The sequence below is a fragment of the Xiphias gladius genome, chromosome 21 (assembly GCF_016859285.1).
Source record: "Xiphias gladius isolate SHS-SW01 ecotype Sanya breed wild chromosome 21, ASM1685928v1, whole genome shotgun sequence".
NCBI lineage: Eukaryota > Metazoa > Chordata > Actinopteri > Istiophoriformes > Xiphiidae > Xiphias > Xiphias gladius.
The window spans coordinates 10,436,304-10,459,550 of NC_053420.1; the positions used below are offsets into that span (position 1 = coordinate 10,436,304).

Consider the following 23,247-nt stretch of genomic DNA (forward strand, 5'->3'; position numbering starts at 1 on the left):
ACACACACACACACACACACACACACACACACACACACACACACACACACATTATGCAATATGCAATAAATAATGACTAATGCAATTACCAAAGATTGGTATATAGCTGTACCACACAGACACAGTAAATTAAACTACAGTTTCAGAGTAATTCTTAATAGAAAACCTGTACTTGACCTCTATCGGTTTAATAAAGGTATAGTGTTGTTTCAAATCTTTTTAGGCACTAATGGCTGGTTCCTAAACTTCAATCTAAAATTCTGTATTAATGTTTCTTCTGGATCATGCCATTTAATCTGTAAAAAAAACTGTAGTCAAAAAAGATTATACTCTCTATATAACTTGTACTGTTTTCCCAAAAATAAAGAGGCTCACTTTTAAATAATCACAAATACATACCCTGTTGCTGATTTCCTGCACAAAAGGTTTTATTTTGATCCTGCAAACTTTTCTTTTTGTCTTGAGGCTACCAAAACTGAACATTTGTTTTGTTTGTCTCCTTTAGTTCAGCAACTCTGGGCTGATGCACATGCTTGGTTATCCTTTAAAATCACAGATATCCCAGGTTTATGAATGCTCTGATATCCTCTTCTACAATGATAAATTACAGTTAAATGGTTTAGTGTTCATTCATTTAATAGTATTACTAGGTAAATGTAACATTCACCTGTGTAAATGGAAAGAAACTCTACCAAGCTTTTCACACTTCGTGGATGACTTGAAACAATATTTTTGCTCACAAAGTGTCCCAGGTTAAATAAAAATTGTAATATCACTACAGTAACAAACGGTTTTGGAGCCTCATCTACCCTGAATTATTTAACGCATGCAAAATTAGGGAATGTTTTTAAGTTAAATGTTTATATTTATCTACATCCCTTCGTTAACTTCAGGATTATCCTCCTCCACAAAACAAAGAATTTTAAAAAGCACAAAAACACCGGAGGAGTTTACTGAGCCGAATTTACATCGTAGGAACCTTCAAGGCAGCGCAGCACCGCGGCGAACTTTCGCTGTGACACATCGCTGTGGAGTATGTGTGCAACATGATTTTGTGTCCCGTTGGCTGTGCTGGAAGTCATGGCAGGTCCTGAGCTGCTAAAAACGCTTCTGTATACCGTCAATAATCTGCTGCAACAGGAGAAATACAAAGCGGCATTGGCAGTTGTGAAAGGTCTCAGAAATGGCGCCGTGTGAGTTAAATAAGGATAGCTCTTATTTACGACACAGCTGGAAGCTAACAGGTCCGTGGCTAAACAGCTGTGGTACTACAGTGGTAGCTTAGCTGCCCGGAGCCACCGTGGAATCTTGAGAATGTATCTGCAACAGACCGTTTTCTTCTTCATATATTTGAATGGGGTTTGTTCACTATACTAATTATGGATGGATGTGTGTGTTTATTTCTCAGATACGGGGCCAAAATCAGAGCACCACATGCCCTGGTTATGACATTTCTATTCAGAAGTGACAGGTAAAAAAAAACCTGTGCTGTAATTTACTGCATTTTTTAAAATTCCACTACCTTGCTATTACAGTACCCCCTACGCCTCTAAAGTCTGAACATCTTTTTCTTCCCTCTGGTAGTTTGAAGGACAAGCTCAAAGCCATTTTGAAGGCCACTTACACCCATTCCCGCAACCTTGCATGCTTTGTGTTCACATACAAAGGATTGCAAGCCTTGCAGCAGAAGATCCAGGGAAAGAGTTTACAGTCTCACTCCTTTCTGGCTGCCTGTGTTGGAGGATGGTTAGTGTTTGGCGAAAACAACGGCATCAATAGCCAGGTATGACAGGCTTGTAGTCCAAAGATCCCCTACCTGTACATTAACAAGCACATCATCATAAGCACAACACTGTAACTGATCTAGTAAAGGTGTTCTACGTTTTAAAACTCCTACCTTTTTACTTCAGATCAACATGTACTTGCTGTCCAGGATCTTGTTCGCCCTGTCTCGGCTGGCTGTAGAGAAAAGACTTATCCCCCAGCCTAAACACGACCCCTTCCCGCTCTTCGCCACCCTGGTGTGGGGAGTGGTCTTGTGGTTGTTTGAGTATTACCCACACACCCTCCAGCCCTCACTGCAATCATCCATGACCTACCTCTACCATGACAGCAATGTGTGGCATGACATAACAGACTTCCTTGTTTATAACAAGCCACGGAGAGCTGCTCAGAAATGAAGCTTTATTTTTTTCTCTGTATATCTCTACAATGCATTAATTGCACTTTAAAAAAAAAAAAAATTATTAATATTCCAATATTATTGAATGTTGCCTTCTTTGAATTACTGTTTGATTATAGGATTTTTTTTTGTTAATGTTTGGTTCATTGACCACCTGTATGTGTTTTCTTGTGTCATGGTTCATACTTTTTTGACTCCAAATTTCCAGTCAAAGAAATACACCAGCATATTTGCATGTAATTGTTACTGGACAAAATCAGCTTTAAATATCGATATATGTGTCCAGTATGATTTTCCTGGCGCAATTGTCTGATTTTAATTTTTATAAAAATATCACTAAATACAACTGCTACAGAATAAAAGGCAAAAGATGTTTAATGCAATCTGTCGTGAACCCGCAATCACACAAAATGTCATTATCATTAATATTATTATGAAGTGAATTGGTTTAAAAATAAAAACGATTGTGTTCTTCTATATAATAATAGACAAATAGTGAAAAATTAAAAATGGCAGCTGTTAATACTTTGTTTGAAAAAGAGCTATTCAATTGTAGCGCTTGGCATCTTTTTCTGCAAAGCAGTATGCAGGTTATAATGATGACTATCTGAAAAAAGGCTTATTCAGTGTTGTAGATAAGCATATGACTCACATTTTGTGTCTTCTCTTTAACGAGCTGAGTCCCTAACAATTCTGGAACCTTTGTTAAGACATGATGCTCCATCGTGCAGCACCTCCACAAGAAATACTGGATGTGCATGTTTCAGTTCATTAGTTTACTGGTGAAGGTGTGCCATTATTGTGTAATATTTAATGGGGACTGAATGAACGAGTTTTAGTCAAACCTGTTCCCCGTTTTTCCCTTTGTTCAAAGGCTTAATCGTCACTTATGCCAGTTCAACATCTTCCCAAATGAATTGAGCTGAAACTCATTACAACTGATTGAACCAAAGGTTTTTCTTGCAGTTCTTTAAATTTTGTCTTTAAAAAGTTGTTATATGAAGGCACCAGGTAGATAGAGAGGTACGCAGAGCAACAGCCTCTCTCATGATACAAAGTCAGTTTTCATTCACCAAAAATGCATGCCACACAATAAACTGTACATATCTGACATTTTGAACAGGTGAGTGCACCACCCCTCAAACATGAGTTGCGTAATTTAAAAGCTATTTTCTTTGGGAGGCAAGTCTCAAAATAAATTGAAACACCAATGTTTCCCAAGTGAACTCCCAGGATTCTACAGAGTGAGAGAGAGAGAGAAAACATACTCGTTGTGCAGGAGTGTGTCTGTATTTTTAAAACTCAGATCCATTGTTTACCATGTAGTATGTATTATTGTAGTATGATGTGCATGTTTGTCTGTATATTTCTAACTGATGAGCCAGTTATCACTATCTGACCAATTAACTGACCTGCAGTATGTAAGTAGGAGCTATAACCTTTTGCCTCGTAGACTCTGTTTCAGAAAATCTAGTTTTAGTTGTGCGCTTTAGACAGTGTGCAACCTGTAGTTACTGAAATATGACTTAGTAAGCTAAGTACAGTAGGCCCCTTAACTGCATTCGACAGTACTGTTATTTCAGAGCCAATTCCATTAATGCATTTTTTCCATCATAGACATAACACTGCTACCTACCATGGTACCCACTGATACGCCACGGTACCATCTCTGAAGTACTATTGTAGTATACCATGGTATGTACCACAGTTTACATTAGTACATACCATAGTATAATTTGTCAGGTTTACTGGTCTGACTACCCAAGAAACGAATGTAATCAGCTCTAGCTTCCTGTTTTCCATTGAACTGTGTGGGTCTGATTACTCATATACAGCCCGACTTACCCACGAAAATGTACACCTGGAATGTAGTCTACGAGGAGGAGTGTCCCATTTTGGGGCACATGTTTTAAAGATACAGTTATAAGTCCATTTACAGTACAAATAAGCAGGCTCAAAGCGTGCAGAAAAAATGTGTAAATGAGTAAATGAAAAGATTAAAAACTGAAATGAATAAATTAAAAATTGGTGAAGTCGTAAAAACAAGCAAATAAATAAATAAAAATTATGAATAGGATGTTGGAAGTAGAAAACAGTAGGAGGTGTCTGTCCCTTGTGAAAAAAAATCTGCATCACTTTTAGCTTTCGAACTAAATTTCGCAACAGCTTTGTTTGAAATTTAGCTATGGCTTCTGTTGACCTGGGTGAGTCTGATTACTCATACACGGCCCACCGCACACAGCGGAACCATAATCAACAAAGAGAGGTGTCCCATTTTTTGGCAAATATTTTGTTACTACTGGCATGACGGCCTTGGTAACACCTGGTGACAAACCAGTTCACTTTCTCACTGCCACCTGGGAAATGCTTTCAGGGGGTGGGGCAAAGGTTTATATAGCTGCAGCAGCTGACAGCAGGGACATACACACTGTTTGACTGCTGTGAAAAAGAGACATTAACCAATGGAAGGTGAGATTTGTCTTCAGGAATAGCAGCTCTTTTTCTCCTTCTTCCTCTTCTTCCTCCTTTTATTATTTAACTCATCCCTCCTTTTGTTTGTTCTTGATCTTGCTATTCATCGCATATTGATTGAAATTTTAAATAGTCCCATCTGACCGGTGAATGCATTTTTCTGTGGCAATTTGTTTATTTTTTAATTGTCTTTCCTAATTTGCAGACATACATGTACAATATGTCAACCTGGAAAAATCTGAGAACCTGGCGAAGCACAGGACTGAGGGCTTCAGCTGCTCCAAAGCCCTGGTGGTGCGAAGAGGAGCCCCATTCAAAATCAGTCTGCGGCTGGAGGGCCGACCCTTCAACCCCAAGACTGACTCTTTGAGGGTCAAAGTGATGCTAGGTAGTCTGGATTTAGATTTAGTCTAGACTTATGGGGTGCATGCTTTTTTAACCAAACCAGTCTGAACCACTATTTAAATTCCTTTGCCTAATGGTCTTTCTCTCCTCTCTCCTCAGGTCACCTGTATGTGATAATGCCAGTCACTTTCTCCAAGAAGGTTTCGTCCTCTGGGTGGAAAGCCTACATTGACCCAGAAGACTTGAACCTCCAGAACCCCTCCATCTTCATCTTTTCTCCTGCCTCTGCCTCTGTGGGTTGCTACAAGTTTCAGCTGGGTTTGCTCTCTCAGGGCGGCCAGCGGAGGAACGCCTTCAGCAAATTCATCCTGCTCTGCAATCCCTGGTGTCCTAGTGAGTGAAACCAAAAAAAAAAAAAAAAAAAGAAGCTCACTGTATATAAAGTTAATGGAGGGTTTTGCAGCTTCAGAAGGTTTTGGTAGCTTAAAATATTGCAGCGGCATTAGGCTAACCAAACCAGAAATGTACTTGTGGTTATGGTTTGTGTGGCTGAATGAATTCATGATGATGGACTGCATTCATTCATCTGCTTTAATTACTTATTAATTCCTTTTAGTGGAGTCGGATCACCACAGTACAGTGGTGAAGTACCGTGTAGCCAGCTCAGTGAATCACACCAGGGAGATAAGGATTCATCATAGCAATGGCCGGGCCACCGGCTTTACAAAAGAGAACAAAGGAATAAAGACAAGCATGGCAACTGAATTAAACCATTTATGGTGTACCCAGCGATGCCATTTAAAATGTAACTACACTAGGATGTGCTAAATGTCAGGTTTATTTCTTGCAGAGGATGCAGTCTATATTCCCTTTGAGGACCAGAGAGAGGAATATGTCCAGAACGACTCTGGCTTGCTGTTTATGGGAACAGCTATGAACCTTGTGTCAAGACCATGGTCCTTTGATCAGGTATGAAAATGATATCTGTTGAACAGCAAACATTAACTTGTCTTGACCTTTACCAAACTCCAGTCCTAAACCTGACCTCAAATGACCCGCATTGGTCACTTGAATGTTAAGCATGTGCAGTATTTCTTTGACTGTGCTTCCAAAGTCATTTAAAGTTATTTTAATCCTTTCATTTCATTCTCTCTGCCTGTAAAGTATGAGCCCGGTGTTCTGGAGACATGTTTGAATCTGCTCCAAGTCAGCCCTAAGCACCAAAACAATCGAAGACTTGACTACCTGAACCGAAACAACCCCGTCTACATCAGCCGGGTTGTGTCTGCCATGGTGAGTGAACCACTACTGAACATATCAACCTTCAAGATAGAAATAAATAACTCACCAGTGTTTTTTTTTTAATACGCAGCGGTGATGCAGATGCGTCACCGCTGCGTAATAAAACAAGTTGTTGCTTGAACTGGGACAGAGTGTTCTTTCGATTGTGAAGATGAAAACACCTCCTGCAAAGTTCTGAAAACCAAATGTCACATACAGAGATGCTGCAATTACAGCAGCAAAACAGTTGATCAAAGTACTCATTAAACTGCCACTGTGAATCAGAATCATCTTGGAAGATGTGAGGTGCCCAGACTTGCTTTATGATCTTTGGGAACTGAAGTGCAAAGATAGAAAATGACATTTATCATCTGCTTTATGTTCAGATTAACTGCGAAGATGACTGTGGGGTCCTGAAAGGGAACTGGTCGGATGACTTCAAACAAGGAGTTAATCCCTCCGTGTGGACGGGGAGTGGAGACATCTTGAGGCTGTGGGCCCAGTCTGGTTACAGCCCAGTCAAGTACGGACAGTGCTGGGTGTATGCAGCTGTCATGTGCACAGGTGATTATATGAGTGATTCAAAACCTTTGAAATGAATCAATAATCAATCGTAAACCTCCAAAATATACTGTCATGACTGATGTCTTATTAGCCTTCTTTACGTACCGGATCATTATTTCCATTCCTTAATGTTCAGATATTTTCATCAGTATGTCAACGCCCGTGCCTGTGTTTTGATTACGTCTTTCAGTGATGAGAGTTCTTGGCATTCCCAGCCGTGTTGTCACAAACTTCAACTCTGCTCACGACACCAATGGCAACCTAGGGATTGAAGAATACTACAGCGAAACAGGGCAGAAGCTGAACCACAGCAAAGACAGCATATGGTCAGTGGTGATGTAAAGGATTTTATTTGCATGGCAAATATGAATATACTCTTTTTGTGACACTTTTGGGAATTTTTTTAATGTGTCACTGGCTCACGAAATAATTTTTAAACTAATTTAAAGGCACTGGTTATATTTATTTAGTTTCGTGAATCAATAAATCCAATTAATGCGTGGTGATATCTTATTTTGGCCCTTCTTAACAGGAACTTCCATGTCTGGGTGGAGTGCTGGATGACTCGTCAGGATCTGGGATCTGGAATGGATGGCTGGCAGGTTCTGGACCCTACCCCTCAGGAGAGGAGTGGAGGTGTGTGGGATAGATTGTTGGTCGGGGTTTTCTGACGTTTCTCACTGTTGTTGTCGCCTTCGATCTTTTACGCTACATTGCCGTAACCTCTTTTTTTCCCCTTTCTCCCTTCAACCTAGGAGTGTTCTGCTGCGGCCCAGCTCCAGTCAAAGCAATCAAGGATCGGCATATCAACGTGCTTTATGACATCCCCTTTGTCTATGCTGAGGTGAACGCCGACGTCCACACATTCATAGTGGGCCAGGGTCGCGTGCTCAGCCACAGCAAAGACACAGACAGAGTTGGATCCCTCATCTGTACCAAAGCTGTTGGCTTCCCCAGGCTCCAGAACATCACAGAAGACTACAAATACATCAAAAGTATGATCCAAAAGCATTTATTTGCTCACTAGCTTACTTAGAAAAGTGGCATAATGTTCACTCTAAGGCATAATAGTTACTCTGCTCACATTTTCTGTTTATCTTTCCAAAATAGGCCCGACTTCAACACTAACATCAAGAAGCTCCGCAATATCAGAAGACTCAACATTGAGGAATGGTAAGTTTTAATTTAAAACCTTTAATTTTCAATACATGAATAAGAGTTATCAGGTGTTTAGAATCACGTCATCTCACCCACTGGATATCTTCACGTTTATTCATCAGGCTCATCCAAGGGAGCGTTAGTCATCCTGACCCTGGATAAAGGTCCAGTTGCTGGAGAGCCCATCCGCTTAACGGTGAAATTCATCAACAAGCAGAGTGTTTTCAAGATGATGTCGGTGCACCTCAACGCGCAGGCAAAAGAATACAACCACAACCCCTCAGACACCTTCTGGGAAACCCACGGCATCATAAAGCTGGCACCCATGGAAGGTAAATTTGCCTTTCACTCCATACAAACTCAATTTTTCACCACTGCTGTGCTTTCCATAATTTATTGTAAAATGGATTTGATGATGAATTTCACACACCCTCTTCTCTCCCTCTGTCCATCTCTCTTCCCAGTCAAGGTGCTACGACAGCAGATCCTCCCAGCCCAGTATGAGAATGTCGTGGGAGACAACCTGATCAACCTCGCGGTAGTCCTGGAGGACATGGCCACTCAGGAGCGGGTCCTGGCCTCAGAGGAGTTCAACATTGCCAGCCCACAGCTCACCATACAGGTACTTTAACAAGATTCTGAATATTTTCCACCAATAAATGAGATGGCAAATTCACAGCATATACTTAAATTTCAGTCAGTTAAAATGAAAATCAAATCATATAGCTTCAGTTAAATGCTGTAGGAAACACATACATGATTTATGTGATATTTGCTTGCTTTAAAGTTATTTGAGGGGTAATTTAAGGGAACAATATTCAGGGTTCACTAAAACACATTTCTCCTTCAGGTTGCAGACGAAGACTCCATTGTGCCCAACAAGGAGCAGAGTGCCACAGTGACCTTCACCAACCCATTTTCTCACGCAGTGGGAGGAGTGCTGACTGTGGCCGGGGCCGGGCTGATCCCGGACAAGATTAACTTTAGGTAAGAATGGTGATTACTTGTCTGCTTTATCTATGTATGTCTGGAATATTTAATGTCGTAGACAAAATGAATGTGCGAAGGAGTCCTCAAAATAGAGGTGTGTCACTGTGCAGTAAACTACAAAACAGGGTGTCTATGTTGAAGGAATGTGTATTGTTCTACCTATGCTTATGCCCAGTGTTCAGACCGGCACGTCTGGAATAATCTATTAAATTTTCAACTGCTGTGTGCAGATCGGGGGCCAATAATTATTTGCAAGCACTGACTGGTTAACTAAGGCTGTTTGGCTATAGGTGTGTGTAGCTATAGACAAGATATAATTTGACATTACAATATATCTACAAAACTTAGCCATTCAAAGGACAATTATTTTAGTTTAGCTATCATTATCTAAATTGGTCTGATGAAGTCAGGTCCAACCAGGTGAAAACAAATCAAGTACTTTTTGACATAGGAGCCAGTGTCAGCCATTCAAAAGTACAACAATAGTAGTACTACTTCCACAATTTGTAAACTCTTTCGTATCTTCTCTGTGTCTTCCTGCAGGATGCTGCCACTGCGTCCAGGAGGAAAAGTGGAGCAGCGCTTCACTTTCATCCCCAGCATGTTGGGAACGAGGATGCTGCGGGGTAGCCTGTCACTGTCAAACATCAACGCCACAATACAAGGATTTAGGATGGTCTTTGTCAACAGAGCTTAGATCCTTTTTTTCCCCCTTTTTTTAAAAAAAACCCCCAAAAAACTCTCATTCGGCTCAGTTGTCCCATTTGAGCACAATAATTACATTTCTGATGTCAGCGTTTGTGCTTCAGGGACAGCTTTTTATTTAGGTTGGAACAACTAAGTCTCCCAGCCGAAGCCAGAACTTGGCAACCAGGTGGGAGCATTAGTCGCAGAAGAAAGATTGAGATTACTGCCGCCCCATTGTGCAGCCATCCTCCCGTTTTTCTCTTGTTTTGTATGATTTAAATGTGAATGTAAATTACACTTATTTATTTTAAAATGTATTTAAATATATACTGTATGTGTTTTGAGCCATGAAAATCAACCTTGCTACTTGAAAATCTGCATTTTTACTTCAAACTGAAAAAATCTACAGCACATTATTTTTTTTTTTGTGGAATATTGTGCCTTTTTTCCTTATTTTGAAAAATAAAATGAATAATGTCTTTAAATCTACTGTATGTCACATTTTTTTCCTGACAGTAGGGGGATTTATGTTATTGTAGTTCTTTTTCTTTCCCAGAAGAGGGAGACCTTTCCTCAAAAAAGAAAAAAGGTCACCTTGGGTCGGTCTGCTTGAAATGCTTTTCAAATCTCTTGATAAATTACATGTAATTTACACCAGGATCATTCATCATTCATTCATTTATTTGTCATGTAAACCTTCATGTTTCAAAAGCCTCTGGGTTGAAGGAAATTAAATGAAATGAATCTCACTTTTCCCCACACTGTAATTAATTTATTTTTATTAATCTATGTTCACTCTGTCAAAACAAATCGACAATAAAGCATTATATACAAATCATAGCTAAGCTGACAGGCAGTGTAATCAGCACATGCACAACCATACCAGTTCATCTATATTACAAACAGGTTATTAGGAAAAACTAAACGAGGACTGAAAAGAAGAATTAAAACATGAAAACATATACAACCCAGAATTAAAAGTAAGGATTTGAGCACTAGCCTATAATACAGCATCTTAAAGACAACTTCTTATCAAAAGATTTTTACAAGAGCAGATTTTTGTTCTTCGAATGGGGATTTTTTTTTATTTCAAGCTCCGAAACGATATATACCTCATTGTGTTGTAGAATTGAAGCAATAATAAATAGCTCACATTTCAATGGTAAAATACAGACTATTTTCAATAGTCTCTAACTACGAGGAGAATGTTATTTGACACTTATCTAGCCGACACATGAATAAAACAACTCTAAAACAATAACTGAATGCAAAAATCTATCCCACGTAACATCACAACTTGTTTCTAACGTTTGTCTTTGTAATAGAATTAACCGGCGAAAAACGAATTAAGTCTCACAACAAATATAAAAAGACACAGCAGAACAAACAGTCTAACACCAGTCTGAACTCTTCATCCATGCAGAGATACTCACTGTGTTCATTGTACAGGACATAAGATTTTGCATTCAGTGCAACACTTTTTTGTGTATCTAAGTGGGTGACCATTCATAAAGTTGAGATGAAATGAATTAAAAAAAAACAATGGAAAAGTTTTTTTTTTTTGTTTAAAAAAAAAAAAAAAGTATTTGCAGTACTGACCACATTTCCCTGGTCATGAAGCTTTGGTCTCTTGTTTTATGTTTTTTTATTTTTTTTATTTTGGTCCAGCACTTTTGGCTTCACGTTTATGTGTCACATATATACGGCAGCCTCGCTTCAGAGTCCTCTGCCTGGGTGCTCACTCGAGCTAGCAGTGCCGACTTTGAGTCAGTCTCTGGGGTGGGGCACCTTCAAGCCGCCAGCCGCACTCAGGATCATTCAGGAGCGTTTCTTGATTTGGACTGGGAAGAGCAGAGTGTGACAGCCGGCGCCCTCTAGAGGTAGTCCAGCTCCAGTGCGTGGCTTAGAGCTTCCAGATCGGCCCGACACGACACCCTCCAGAACGGCATGTTCTTCTGAGAAAACAAGAGTAAAATTGAAATGAAAGAAGGGTTTAACGTAAATCATGCAAACTTAAGGCAGACATACTTGAACAACTTGCAGTGCCCCTGCACATGCAGTGCAGATGTGAAAAATAAGTGTGGTTTTTGAGGGGGGACCGTATTATGAGACAAAGTACATGTGGATAACATGTTGGCATATAATGTATTTGCTGAACTGCCAGGTCCAGGAAAGATTCTGACATTTCAATGCAAAGATTTAAAAAAAAAGAAAAAAGTTTTGGACACAGAAGCTGCAGAAAAAGAGTCTCCTTTAAGGTTAACTGATTAGTTGTGGCCCATTTTTCAGCAGTCACAGTCATAAAAAAACAGATTGAGTTATACCTTTTTGGCCACGGTCTCTTCTTCAGCTCCATCTCCTATCACCACATAAACTGCTCTCCGACCAAATCTCTGAGAGACGCGCTCAAAGCAGCTCTCTTTGCCTTCGAAAAGAGGAAAGACCAGGGGGTTACAACGTTAAAGTAGTACCTTTGGAGAACCACTTTAAAAGGAGAAACTATAGCGGACAGAGGGAGATTAAGGTTGATTGTATTGTTGATTACTTGTGATTATCATTCAGTCTGTGTCCCCTCTTTCTCAGCTTCTCCTCACCTGTCTTGGTGGCACTGTATATGTTCTCTATGGGGAAGGCTGAGCCCAGACCGTACAGTAAGACCTTGGAGAGGGCTGGGATGAGTTGGGTGGTGGTCACCAGCACGTTCACACAGTTAGGCCTGGAACAGCACAGCACAGACACATTTATACTACGCTCAAGCTGTGACCAGTGGTGCCAAGTATACATTACTCAAGTAAGTATAAGTATGCTAAGTATATTACTCAAGCACTGCACTGCACTTAAGTACCGTTTTGAGGTTTGTGTACTTGAGTAATGTCATTTTACGCTACTCCATACTTATATTTCACTACATTTCAGAGGGAAATTTTATACTTTTTACTCCATTAAATTTACCTGACAACTATTAGTTTTGCGGTTAAGATTTTGCAAACGAAACATATGATCAGCCTCTAAAACAGGATGCAGTATTATAGATTAAATGACCCAACAGTACATGAATTGTTATTCAAGTTACCTCCACACTGAACAACTACAATATTATCATTCCACGTACACATTAACGCATTAGTAATAATTATCCAATATTATAATTACTCTTATAACTGTAAGTGTGATTTTGAACGTAGGACTTTTACTTTTAGCAGAGTATTTTTACACTGTGGTACTGGTACTTTTATTTAAGTAAAATATGTGAATACATCTTCCGCCATCTTTTTAAAGGATGGATATGGATGGCTAAAATCCTAATAACATATCATACATGACAGCTATATCAGCTCCTTTTAATTGACAGGCGGTTGTAAAACAAGCTATTTCAGCACCAACTGACCTCGAGCTGATGAGAGCCAGGGCTTTGAGTGCTTGAGTCAGCCACAGGTCAGTCAGGACCTCCATCTCTCTTCTCAGCTGTAACCACTCCTCTCGCTTGGGGCTGCCCAGCAAACCTGCCCATCAGTGAGAGGCACAGGCTTGATGGTCAGTGACAAAACATGGATGATCTGAACCCTCGTAGCTCCAGGGTATAAAAGTTCTTATTTACTGAAACATTACAAAGCCTTATTTTGACAGCAGGCCTGTCTGCACTTACTGGATGCATGATTCTCACACAACACCCTTTAGCCAAAACCTCAGACACATGGTTTCCAGCAGAGGTAAAGCAGCCAGATGTAATCAGCAGTGCCTATGCTCAGCTAGTGCACAAGGGTTCATACTGAACAAACGCTTCTGACTCATCATCCTAGTTGACAAAAAAACCTGCCTGGTTTCTTTTAGCTTTTTCAGCACATCATGATTCAGTTAATTTAATAAGTTATTCGTCAGTAATTAAATTAAATTTATTTTTTTTATTATTTTTTTTTAACAAAGATTCTTTTTGGAAAGAGCAGGTGTTTATTGTCGGACACTAGTCTCACTGCATTTTGATCCTCAACAGTGGTTTGGTTGATTATCAAACTGGAGCTTCAAAAATACGAAAGGCACTTTTTTCAGGAAAGCCTACATTATGCCTCAAACACAGCAAACCCCAATCAAAGAAATGTGGTTTGAATGCATACTACAGTTTCAGCTCCGGCTTTTGAGGTCCTGCAGAAAGTAAATATAAGGTGGTATTACATGGTACATGTTACTAATTTCTTGACATTATTCTTTCTTTTTTGTTGCTCATATACCCCAAGTTAGACCTCAGAGAAGTTGAGATATCTTTAAATATGAGAAAAATATATTTACTGTGTTCAGTGGTGTTACATGTAAATAAAATGATAGCCTACCCCCAACATTATTCTTGTATGTGTTGTAGATCTCCTTGACTCTGCGGTATCGGAAAGCCAGTTTCCTCATCCAGTCCACCCCTCCGTGGACCCCTGACCCCAGGCACAGAGAGCCGGCCCCTGCTGGGCTCTGGAAGCCGTCCGACCCGAAGTTGTAAGTGCTGCACGATCACAATACAGGAAACAGCCAGGATGTAGATCATAAAGACACAAACTGTATTTTTCCCGAGCATCTTATAGTAGCACTTTCATCAGTGTTTCAAAGGTGATGCTCCAAGAATTGGCACAAATATATTCTTGGATACATTTTCTAGCTCTAGGAATTGATTCAAACTGTTTAGGCTATGAACAAGAAGGCAGTGCTTAAACCACTCATCAAATTTAGGGAGCTGTGCCAGTGCAGCCCGCAAAAAATTCAGGGAGAAGAAATACTTTGAAATTGAATGTAGCCATGAATGAAGCTTTGTCAGTAAGAAATCATGAAGTATATACATTCAGCACGGGTAGGATAAATATAAAAAAATCTTTGAGAATGAAAAAGGCCAAGTTCAGCAAAATAAATACTTCAGAAAAGTACTTTAGTACAGCCTGACTCTTTCTCAAATCACTCCTAAAAGTATCCTTAAGTGCTTCAACAACTTTATGCAATAAAAAGTCTGGACTGAGGGAGACAGAGGGAATGATAAAGAGATATTTTGATGAGAAATGAAAGCATGGGATAATCCCGTGACATATTATATGACTGTGGATGTTAGGAAAATAAAAGCCATGCACATGGTGGCACGCATACACACACACACACACACACACACACACACACACACACACACACACACATGCATATGCACACACTCGTCATCTCATCTCCCTGCTTTTTTCCTCCTGTGAACTAAAACCCAGAGGGCAAGTCTGGTTCACAAGCCACAGTAGAACCGTCAGAGTCTCTCAGCAGAGCTTTAAGTACAGTAACACAGTAGAAGCTTTACCTCAGGTCCTGTCCATTGTCGTCTGATGCCACGTCATCAATGTGAACCTGGTCACATTCCTGAGAAATTAAAAGGAGAGCAGATAAATCAAGGGATCCATTTCAGAGTGGAGCCCTGTACGGGCAGGTCTCTCCTCTTTAGGGGAGCCTCCGGGAACGATAGCAGCCACAAAAATAAAAATAGAGCAAAAAACAAAGACAAGGAAGAAGGAAATAAGGTGTTGGAACACAGGACAGGGAGGCGCCAGAGAGACAAGACAGTCAATATGGGGGTGCAAACCGAGGGTAACCATGTAGCAAATCTACATTTTTTTATAGTGCATCCAACATTTTGGTAAGAGAATGGCCCATTGTCTTTGACAAGCAAAGTGGTGTGCATGTTGTTCCTTTCTATTGGACATTATTGCAACCAACCAAACCACAGGGATTAAAACCACACTGCAGCTTAAACATGTGGCTACAGCCAAAACACTTTAAGCAATACACAGTTAAATCAGGATCTTGAAAACAGTTATTAAAATTGGATATGTTGGACAAAAAACGAAAACAAGGAGCATGAATCAATCATCATAAGAAAAAAAATACAACAAATGTCTCCTCAAAAATCCTAAGATCTCTCTTATTTCTCTGTGCCTTTATCCATCTAAAAGCCTCTAAATCCCACAACTTTCTATCTTTCACATAAACATAATACACGTGCAGCAGTACACACACACACACACACACACACACACACACTTGAGCCAGACGGAGACACTACCTCATCCTCCCTCCATCTCTACATAGTTCAGTTCCCAAGAGCTACGAGTCACCTCCCAGCCAGGTGCCAGAGTGCAGAGATGCTACCACTGACCAAACAATGCAAATGACCCCTTTAGCTGTACACAAATATACTCCTCTCAGCAGCAACAGAGATTTCATTTGATCTCATCATTCATTCTCAATCATTTTTTTAATCAGCTAAGATTCTATAGGAAATCTGACTTCGATTAATCCGTCAGTCATGCCCACCAATTACAATTACGTGAGTCCTCTGGTAGTATTTACAGACATGACCGCAGCGATAGCGCTCGTTGCCACTGATGTAGCTACTGATATAAGAAGGACAAGATAATTGTACCTCAAGACTTAACAATAGTTGTCAGCCAACCGTTGCCTACTGCGTTAGAGATTTTCTGAGCCTTGACAACAAAAGAGGGGATAAAAACCGGGTTTGCAAATGGCTTTGTTGGCTCCTTTACCTCCTCTTGACTGTTCCTCCTCCCATTTGACTAATTTTCCTCTCGGATACTCAGACACACACCTATAATTACAGCACAAAGTGTACTTGTTCTCTCTCTCTCTCTCTCTCTCTCTCTCCGGCCCTCTCTAATCTTTTCTCTTTGCAAGAACAAGGCCGAGGAATGCAGGATGAAAAACATATGCACTATTCAGTCACTAGCAGGTAGTTAAATTTTTTCATCCTTTTTAGAGGTTGCCACCATACCCACATTTGGTGGATTTTTAGGCAGCAGGTAAGGTCTAACTGCAAGAAACACTTATGCCAGCAGTTAACAACCTTTCCTTTTAGTATTCTTGCTGTACCGTCACTTCAGGGAGGGAAATTGTTTGGAAAATGCTCTAGTAAGAATTAATGCAGGATAGATGTTGTGTGAGGGGATTTCTACAATGACAGCCACTGTGCTTTATGCCAGGTAAGAAAACAGCACCCAAATGTCAAACTTCTTGCTAGGCTGTTGCAGGAAAGGTTTCCTGGTCAGCTGTATGCCAGTTTATACCAGTGGGTATGCTCTCACTGCTGCTATTTTCCAAATTACTGGAAAGAATCTTATGATTATTGCAAAAAGATGAAGAGTGCTGTGAGGAGAATGTGAATACGTTGTAGTCAGTTTACGGGAACGGTAGTCAACAGAACAAAATGCAATCATGCAGCTTTCTAAATTTCTCCAAATGAACTCCAAATTATCACACAAATGTGAAAACTAACCTCCAGGTCATTGAAGAAGAGTCGTGAGTCGGCCAGGTTGAAGATCATCTCCTCCATCCACAAACCAAGAGAAACTGCCTTTGAGGAGTCCTGATGCACACACACACACACACACACACACACACACACACACACACACACACACACACACACACACACACACACACACACACCTTAAAATTAATAGCGTCACACACAAATCACACTGTTAAGAACAAGGACTGAACATCCTCTTCGAGGCTTAAAGGTTGCTGTGTACTCTTCTGTGTTTGTTATACGGACCTAAATGTGTGTCTTAGCGTGGATGTACTATATGTATTTATGTCTTGAGGCATGTTTGGTGGTGTACGATATATACTGTGGAAATAAACTTCCCCTCAGGCACAGTTAAGACTCTTATCTCTCTTTCAATCAGAGTCATATTCACTTTTAAAGGAAAGAAAATTGGTTTGACCTAGTTACTCAGACCTAGTTGTGTAAGAACAAAAGCTTCAGGGGCTGCACCCTTGATATAGTTAATAAAAATAAAATCATGAGCTCAGGCCGAGATTGATGGCCTCAGAGGTTTGGTATTTAGAGAATAATCGGTTAAATCAGATTACTGAACGTCATTACTCTTGTCATTATTCTCGCCTTGTCAGTGCAGCTGCCTGTGTGTCTGTCTGAACTGCCCTCCTTTTACTTTCTCTGCAACCTCATCAACTGGACTGACATAAACAGGTTTCGGGGAGAGGCAAGTGTGAATATTTATCTGTCAGTCAAACGCTCTGCTAAACTTTACTGTCTCTTCTGAATTATTTATTCTGGCTTCTTTTCACTTTTCCCCTTTGCTCTCCACTGGTCCTTTTCCAGATTCCTTCCAGTGAATTCAGCACAGACTCATTATATTAAATTCATTCAATTAACTGCTGACTCTTACATTAAACTCTGTGAAAAACCCTCATTGTAGGAACACCTTTTCATTAAACTCATGACCAGTCCATGCATTCAGTTATCTCAAGGCTTAAGCAACCGTATCAGTGTTTTTGCACATTTTACCTCCTGAACCACAAATGCTTTTTTGATGACCAACGGTTTTCATCAGTCTACCGAGCGAAGATAATGCATCTAATGTACCGATAACACTAGAGCCTACAGCCATGGTATTGACTCTGTGAGGCTAAACAGCAGTGTGTTGAACTAAATGCTAATGCTCACCATGCTAACATGCTCACGTTTAGCAGCCATAATGTTTACCGAGCTAATCGTTGTACAGTAGTTTATCTTGTAAGCAGGCTACCATTTGTGAACTTGCAACTAGGCACAAAGTACACATGAGAATTGTCATTGTCATTAGTCATTAGTTGTCATTAGTTCTCCCAGTATTTGATCATAAACCAAAGTACTGGACAAATTCAAATTTTGTCCTGATGATGGCACAACAGGAAAAGTGAATGGATCGCCAAAGTTAGTACTAGAGATGATTGATCAACAGAAAATAAATAGGCAACTATTTAGATAATTGATTAATGGTTTGAGTCCTTTTTCAAGCAAAAATGCCAGACATCTGGCTAGGGCTTCTTAAATGTAAATGATTGCCGTTTTCCTTTGTCATGTAAATTGTCTCTCTTATAGACAACACAATGAATCTAGAAAATAATCAGCAGATTATTTGATAATGACTGAAAATGTTAGTTACAGCCCTATTTATTACAATTCATCTTATTGGCACCATTAAAGTCGGTACCAAATATTATGTGAATCCAATGCCATCACTAGGACCATGTCAATAATGTGGCTAAAAATAAATACAGACTTCATGTTAACTGTAATAGATTACACAGATCTACCGAGTTTCAAGCGTCTGCTAATTAATTTCCATAATGGGAAATTAATGAAATCAATGGCTTCCTTGGATGGTGGGAATAAAAAAATGACAAAAAACACCAAGTCTATATGATTTATTGTAAATGGCTAAAACAGGCTGGAATGATTCTTAAAAAAATGTTTCCTCTACTTTTTTTCTCTTGCATAAGTGCAGTAAAAAAAATGATAATGTATTGCAGATTTCAGCGGAATTCGCCTAGTCTGTCATTTCAGAAAAAAGGGCAGGTATCTCTGATATATTGTCCTCTTTGTTGATGTTGGTCTCTAACCTCCTTCACCTTCTTTAGGCATTTTCTCTCTCTCTATCAGCACCTCCACTCAGCCTCTCTTCTCTTTTCCTCTTGTATGGAAAAAATCAGACAAATAAGCGGGTTTTGCATTACACCGACTTCAGTTTTGTTTCCTAATAACAAAAATCATCACCTGGATAAACTCATAAATCATGATTTGCGAGCAGTCAGGCTGACAAACAGTGTGGGTGTGCTGTTGTTGAAGACTACAAAAGCAGGTGTGTGTGTGTACGTATGCGTGGCGCATTGTTTTGATGGCAGCGTTGGCTCATCTCTGACGGCGAGACAGGAGAAGCAGAGGTGTGTCAGCCAAAGGTGAACATCAGATTAGTGCATCTGAAATGACAAGCAGAGCTGTCTCCTGGCTCAGAATTGGGCTTGATGACACAAGTAGAGAAAATGATGACAACTACAAAATCCTCTCCTCCAAAAAAAAAAGGGTGTAAAGGGAGACAAAAAGGTAATTGAGGATGAATGGTGGCAAAAGTTCAATAGGAGGAGTAGGATGACAAGGAGAAAATGACAAGGGACAGCATTCAGAAACACTGTCCAGAAAAAGAAGAGATGAATGTAAAGGATGAAGAGGGAGGGGTTAAAGGCTTAAGAGAGGCTTGTTCTGCTTGTCTAATAATTGAAATAATTATCTTTATCCATAGACAAAGGCTGCTTCTATACAGAGGGACAAACAAAAGCCTCTGTCTGTTAATCTGGGACAAGAATTTAAGAGGAAAGACAAAAAAGGAGGTAGAAGAAAACGAAAAAAAAAAGCACCCAAAGCATTCAGTTCCCACCTTAACTCTTACGCAGGGGAAGCTTGATATGAAAGACAGAGCTAGGGAAGAAAATTCACACACTCCAGGACGGAGTGGGGTGCTGTATGATAGATGGGATAATGGAAGACCTGTTACAGCGGAGGGAATCAGCTCCTCATGTGGATCTCCGTTCACCTCTGGCTCACCAAGCTGGTGAAAACAACTGTCTTTCAACACATCCATTAGTCTTTCGTGCACACTGGGCCCAGACTTGCCTTTGGGTATAGGTCCAAACATTTGTTTATGATAAGAGTTTAATAGGCTGACCCTAATGGGAAGAGCCTGGCTGTTAAAACTAGACACAAAGTGGGACACGAAGTGGAGATAATTAATTCCAGAAAAAAATTAATTTTGTCAGAGCAGGATGGGTTAGCTGCAAACTTGTGAGGAAGAAAAAAAAAAAGAAAAAATGTTGTTAGCCTGTAAGCTGTCTTGACACTTTAGACTGTTAATCTGTTTTTCTGCTGTCACTCATTCTATTCTGCTGCATGTCTGAGTTTTGATGTCAGAGCCTCCCTGGATCCAGCAGCGGGGTGTTTGGGTGGTGGGAGGAATCAGGAATTTTTGGCACATGAGTCACATTTCAACACATCAACTCTCTTGCTCTCTATCTCTCTCTCTCTCTCTCTCTCGCTGGCTCTTTCTCCCTTTTTCTCTTCACCCCCCCCTCTTTGTGGCAGAAAAGAAAGAAAAAGAAACAACGACATGCATGGCCTGCCAGGGGCTGAACCGATCAGAAACGGTGCTCTCAAACTCCCATCAGCCTTGTGTCAACCCGCAGGGGGACCGTGAGAATTCAAAACACAGATAACTGGCCAAAAACAAGAAACACACCGCTGTCCGCCCCATCGTCAGCTGCTGGTCTGTTATGTAAAGGTCCTGCTGGCTGTCAATCACGCTGCAGGATGCCGGGGTAGCTAAACAACCCCTGCGCATTATGAAAAGAAACAAGAGGGCAGAAAGGCAAAACAGCCAGCGTGTGAAAATGCTCAGGGATGAGACCCAAAGGTTGTGGACTCAGCTCAGGCAGCGAAACCTTTGACTGTTTGTCAAATAAGCACTTGATCACTGAAACAAAGGGTGTACTGACTGTAGCAAGATTGCACTGGTTTGTTGATGTGAGGATTTTGTGGTAAACTTTACCTACCTACCCACCGCATAATTAACTGTTGTCAGAGTGTGATGAGCTCCAGCACGTACGTCTTACAGTAAATGACAATGGGAGGGGTTGTATCGCTGTACCTTGCCAAATCGTGAGGAGAAGGTTCCCGTGAGGAGCGAATGGAAAATGATGATGGTTTCATCCAGGTCCCAGATAAACACTCGCTGCAGTGAAATAACAGATATGTAATGTTAACCTCATGAAAGTTTATGTGTGTGTGTCTGAGAGAGAGAAAGACAAATATTGCAGAGTAATACTGATAATTTTCAACACTGTGTGAGTGTGTGTTTACCTCTATATCAGAGTCCAGAGGTGGAGCGGGGTCACTGACTCTTTTCCTCCCCCTCAACTTCCCATCTGACCCCCTCCGTGCTGCAACCCCCTCTTCTTTACCTGGTGTGGGGGGGCTGGGCGGTGGGTGGTACTCGCCTAAAACACACCCACATACAACAAAGTTGCTCATCAGGCTTTATAAAACAACATTTATTTTTATTTATTTTTATTTTTTTTACGATTCAGGCTTACATTCATTAAATCTAGAGCATGTTAGTCACAAGCCATACCAGGGACTAAAAGTTATACAGATATCTCAATTTCTGCCGTGACAATTTTGACAGTGCACAAAACTGTGTATATGTACGCTGTAATTTTGCTGCCTTGCTAGGAACTTAAATGACTACTACAAAATTAACGACGGGGGAAAAATCAAAACGGTGAAATTTAGAAAACCCGGTAAGAGGTAACAGATGTTTGTGTTTTTTTGATGACCCACATAGCATGTTATATTATAATAATTTACAAAAAAACCTTTCTGTAATTTAAGGTTTCATGCAACATACTTTTAAAATTTCTATTCAACATATTGATAAATAAAAAAAAATTCTTTTTGTTTAAATTTGTTTGTGTGTGTATCTGTGTACAGTATGTTGGCTTGTTGTGTACTAATGCATGGCTTCCCCTTGTCAGCCCCTGTAAATTCCAGTTGTTTCGATGGCTCAGTGTAAATGTGATACCCTGGAAAGTTTAAAGACAGGTAGGCACTGGTTGTAGACATATGTGGTAAGATTTTTGTCCATAACAAAGAAACAAAGAAATAACCAACTAGACAGCCTATAAACCATAAAGCTCCAAATAAATAGGACACATGGTTCATTAATCCTCACCCGTATGTGACTCTGGGCTCTGATTGGGCAGCATGACGGGGTGTTCTGGGTGCTGATAGGCTAATGGCGCTGTGATGGCAGCAGGGCTGATGTTGCTGCTGGTTAGGTAGGGGCTGTTGTAGTGATGTGAGTTATAATACGGGGAGTACTGACTCTGACTGTAGCTTGAGTACGCCGAGAATTCCTGTCAATACAGAAAACAGTGACATTACAGTTCGTCAGTAACCTCAGAATATGCGCATTTTCATTCCAAAATTGTGTCCTGCATTAAACAATATTCCTGATGTTAGAGAAGTGACAAGAATTTATAGCCCCAGAGTTCTACAGTTGTCTTGTCAGTAAAATAAATGTTGAGGTTGAATTACTCACTTGTTGGGTAGGATTGAATGGGGTTGAACTGGAGATTGCATGGGTGCCTTGAAAAATTCCAGGTGAAATTCCACCACCTGTAAATTATGCAGGATTAAAAAAAACAACACAGTTATAGATTGTAAATTGGTGGGAGATTTGACTGTATTGCATCTTGTGTGAATCAGCTTCAGATATAATTTTCACAACATCCAATCTGATCTGTGGAACTGTGCGGTGGAAGTAATGAGCAGTAAACTTTGATTCCTTCCTCCATGACAGCTCAGTGCTGCAGGAGCTGAGAGGGAGATTTATGTTTGACATAACAATACAGGTGGGAAAGTCTGCCGCTGCTGTGGGAGTCTTCTTAGTCTCATCAAGCAGAGGCAGGAATGTCTTGCTCCAAGCAATTTCCCCCCACGGTGACGCTGTCTCACCCTGCATCTTCCTGTCAAGTACTGTTTATTTGTCTGATTAATTATTTCTCCTGTAATCTTATCACATCCACCTATGGCACTCAACCACATTTTCAATATCCATTCCATTCCCTCTTGTTGTCTGTTGGCTGGATATCTCAGAAGGTATCTCAATTTTTTTTTTTTTTTTTTTTTTTTACAGAATTCTGCAGAA

General features: G+C 40.3%; 3 protein-coding genes across 4 annotated transcripts in view; 2 read left to right on the forward strand and 1 right to left on the reverse strand.

Annotated features, from left to right (window-relative positions):
- Nucleotides 1-986: 986 nt before the first annotated feature.
- Nucleotides 987-4,201, forward strand: pxmp4 (peroxisomal membrane protein 4). Its single transcript, XM_040116526.1, has 4 exons — nt 987-1,193; nt 1,409-1,471; nt 1,585-1,783; nt 1,911-4,201. Exons 1-4 carry the CDS (start codon nt 1,081-1,083, stop codon nt 2,178-2,180), a joined length of 645 nt encoding a protein of 214 aa, XP_039972460.1. The 5' UTR covers nt 987-1,080; the 3' UTR covers nt 2,181-4,201.
- A 171-nt stretch (nt 4,202-4,372) lies between these two features.
- On the forward strand, nt 4,373-10,085 carry tgm5l (transglutaminase 5, like). The gene is made up of 14 exons (XM_040116525.1): nt 4,373-4,651; nt 4,860-5,042; nt 5,159-5,392; nt 5,850-5,968; nt 6,164-6,292; nt 6,667-6,844; nt 7,035-7,170; nt 7,377-7,480; nt 7,600-7,839; nt 7,955-8,017; nt 8,125-8,334; nt 8,467-8,624; nt 8,853-8,989; nt 9,536-10,085. Exons 1-14 carry the CDS (start codon nt 4,645-4,647, stop codon nt 9,687-9,689), a joined length of 2,052 nt encoding a protein of 683 aa, XP_039972459.1. The 5' UTR covers nt 4,373-4,644; the 3' UTR covers nt 9,690-10,085.
- Nucleotides 10,086-11,236: 1,151 nt separating this feature from the next.
- Nucleotides 11,237-23,247, reverse strand: part of eya2 (EYA transcriptional coactivator and phosphatase 2) — a 30,782-nt gene continuing 18,771 nt past the window's right edge. For both annotated transcript variants that reach the window (XM_040159754.1, XM_040159755.1), the window contains exons 6-16: nt 22,639-22,715; nt 22,270-22,453; nt 21,399-21,535; nt 21,187-21,270; nt 16,977-17,066; nt 14,991-15,049; nt 14,005-14,165; nt 13,068-13,182; nt 12,274-12,395; nt 12,004-12,104; nt 11,237-11,634 (exon numbers count right to left, since the gene is read on the reverse strand). In XM_040159754.1, the coding sequence (XP_040015688.1) occupies nt 11,554-11,634; nt 12,004-12,104; nt 12,274-12,395; nt 13,068-13,182; nt 14,005-14,165; nt 14,991-15,049; nt 16,977-17,066; nt 21,187-21,270; nt 21,399-21,535; nt 22,270-22,453; nt 22,639-22,715 (1,211 nt within the window). In that variant the 3' untranslated portion in view covers nt 11,237-11,553. The remainder of the gene's footprint in view (nt 11,635-12,003; nt 12,105-12,273; nt 12,396-13,067; nt 13,183-14,004; nt 14,166-14,990; nt 15,050-16,976; nt 17,067-21,186; nt 21,271-21,398; nt 21,536-22,269; nt 22,454-22,638; nt 22,716-23,247) is intronic.

Excerpts from the sequence above, each read along its gene's own strand:
- tgm5l (XM_040116525.1), top strand. Across the intron at positions 7,171-7,376 it reads CACAGCAAAGACAGCATATG|GAACTTCCATGTCTGGGTGG; the intron begins GTCAGTGGTGAT and ends CCTTCTTAACAG. Across the intron at positions 7,481-7,599 it reads CCCTCAGGAGAGGAGTGGAG|GAGTGTTCTGCTGCGGCCCA; the intron begins GTGTGTGGGATA and ends CCTTCAACCTAG.
- pxmp4 (XM_040116526.1), top strand. The coding sequence starts at position 1,081 with ATGGCAGGTCCTGAGCTGCTAAAAACGCTTCTGTATACCGTCAATAAT. Across the intron at positions 1,472-1,584 it reads TTTCTATTCAGAAGTGACAG|TTTGAAGGACAAGCTCAAAG; the intron begins GTAAAAAAAAAC and ends TCCCTCTGGTAG. Across the intron at positions 1,784-1,910 it reads ACAACGGCATCAATAGCCAG|ATCAACATGTACTTGCTGTC; the intron begins GTATGACAGGCT and ends TTTTTACTTCAG.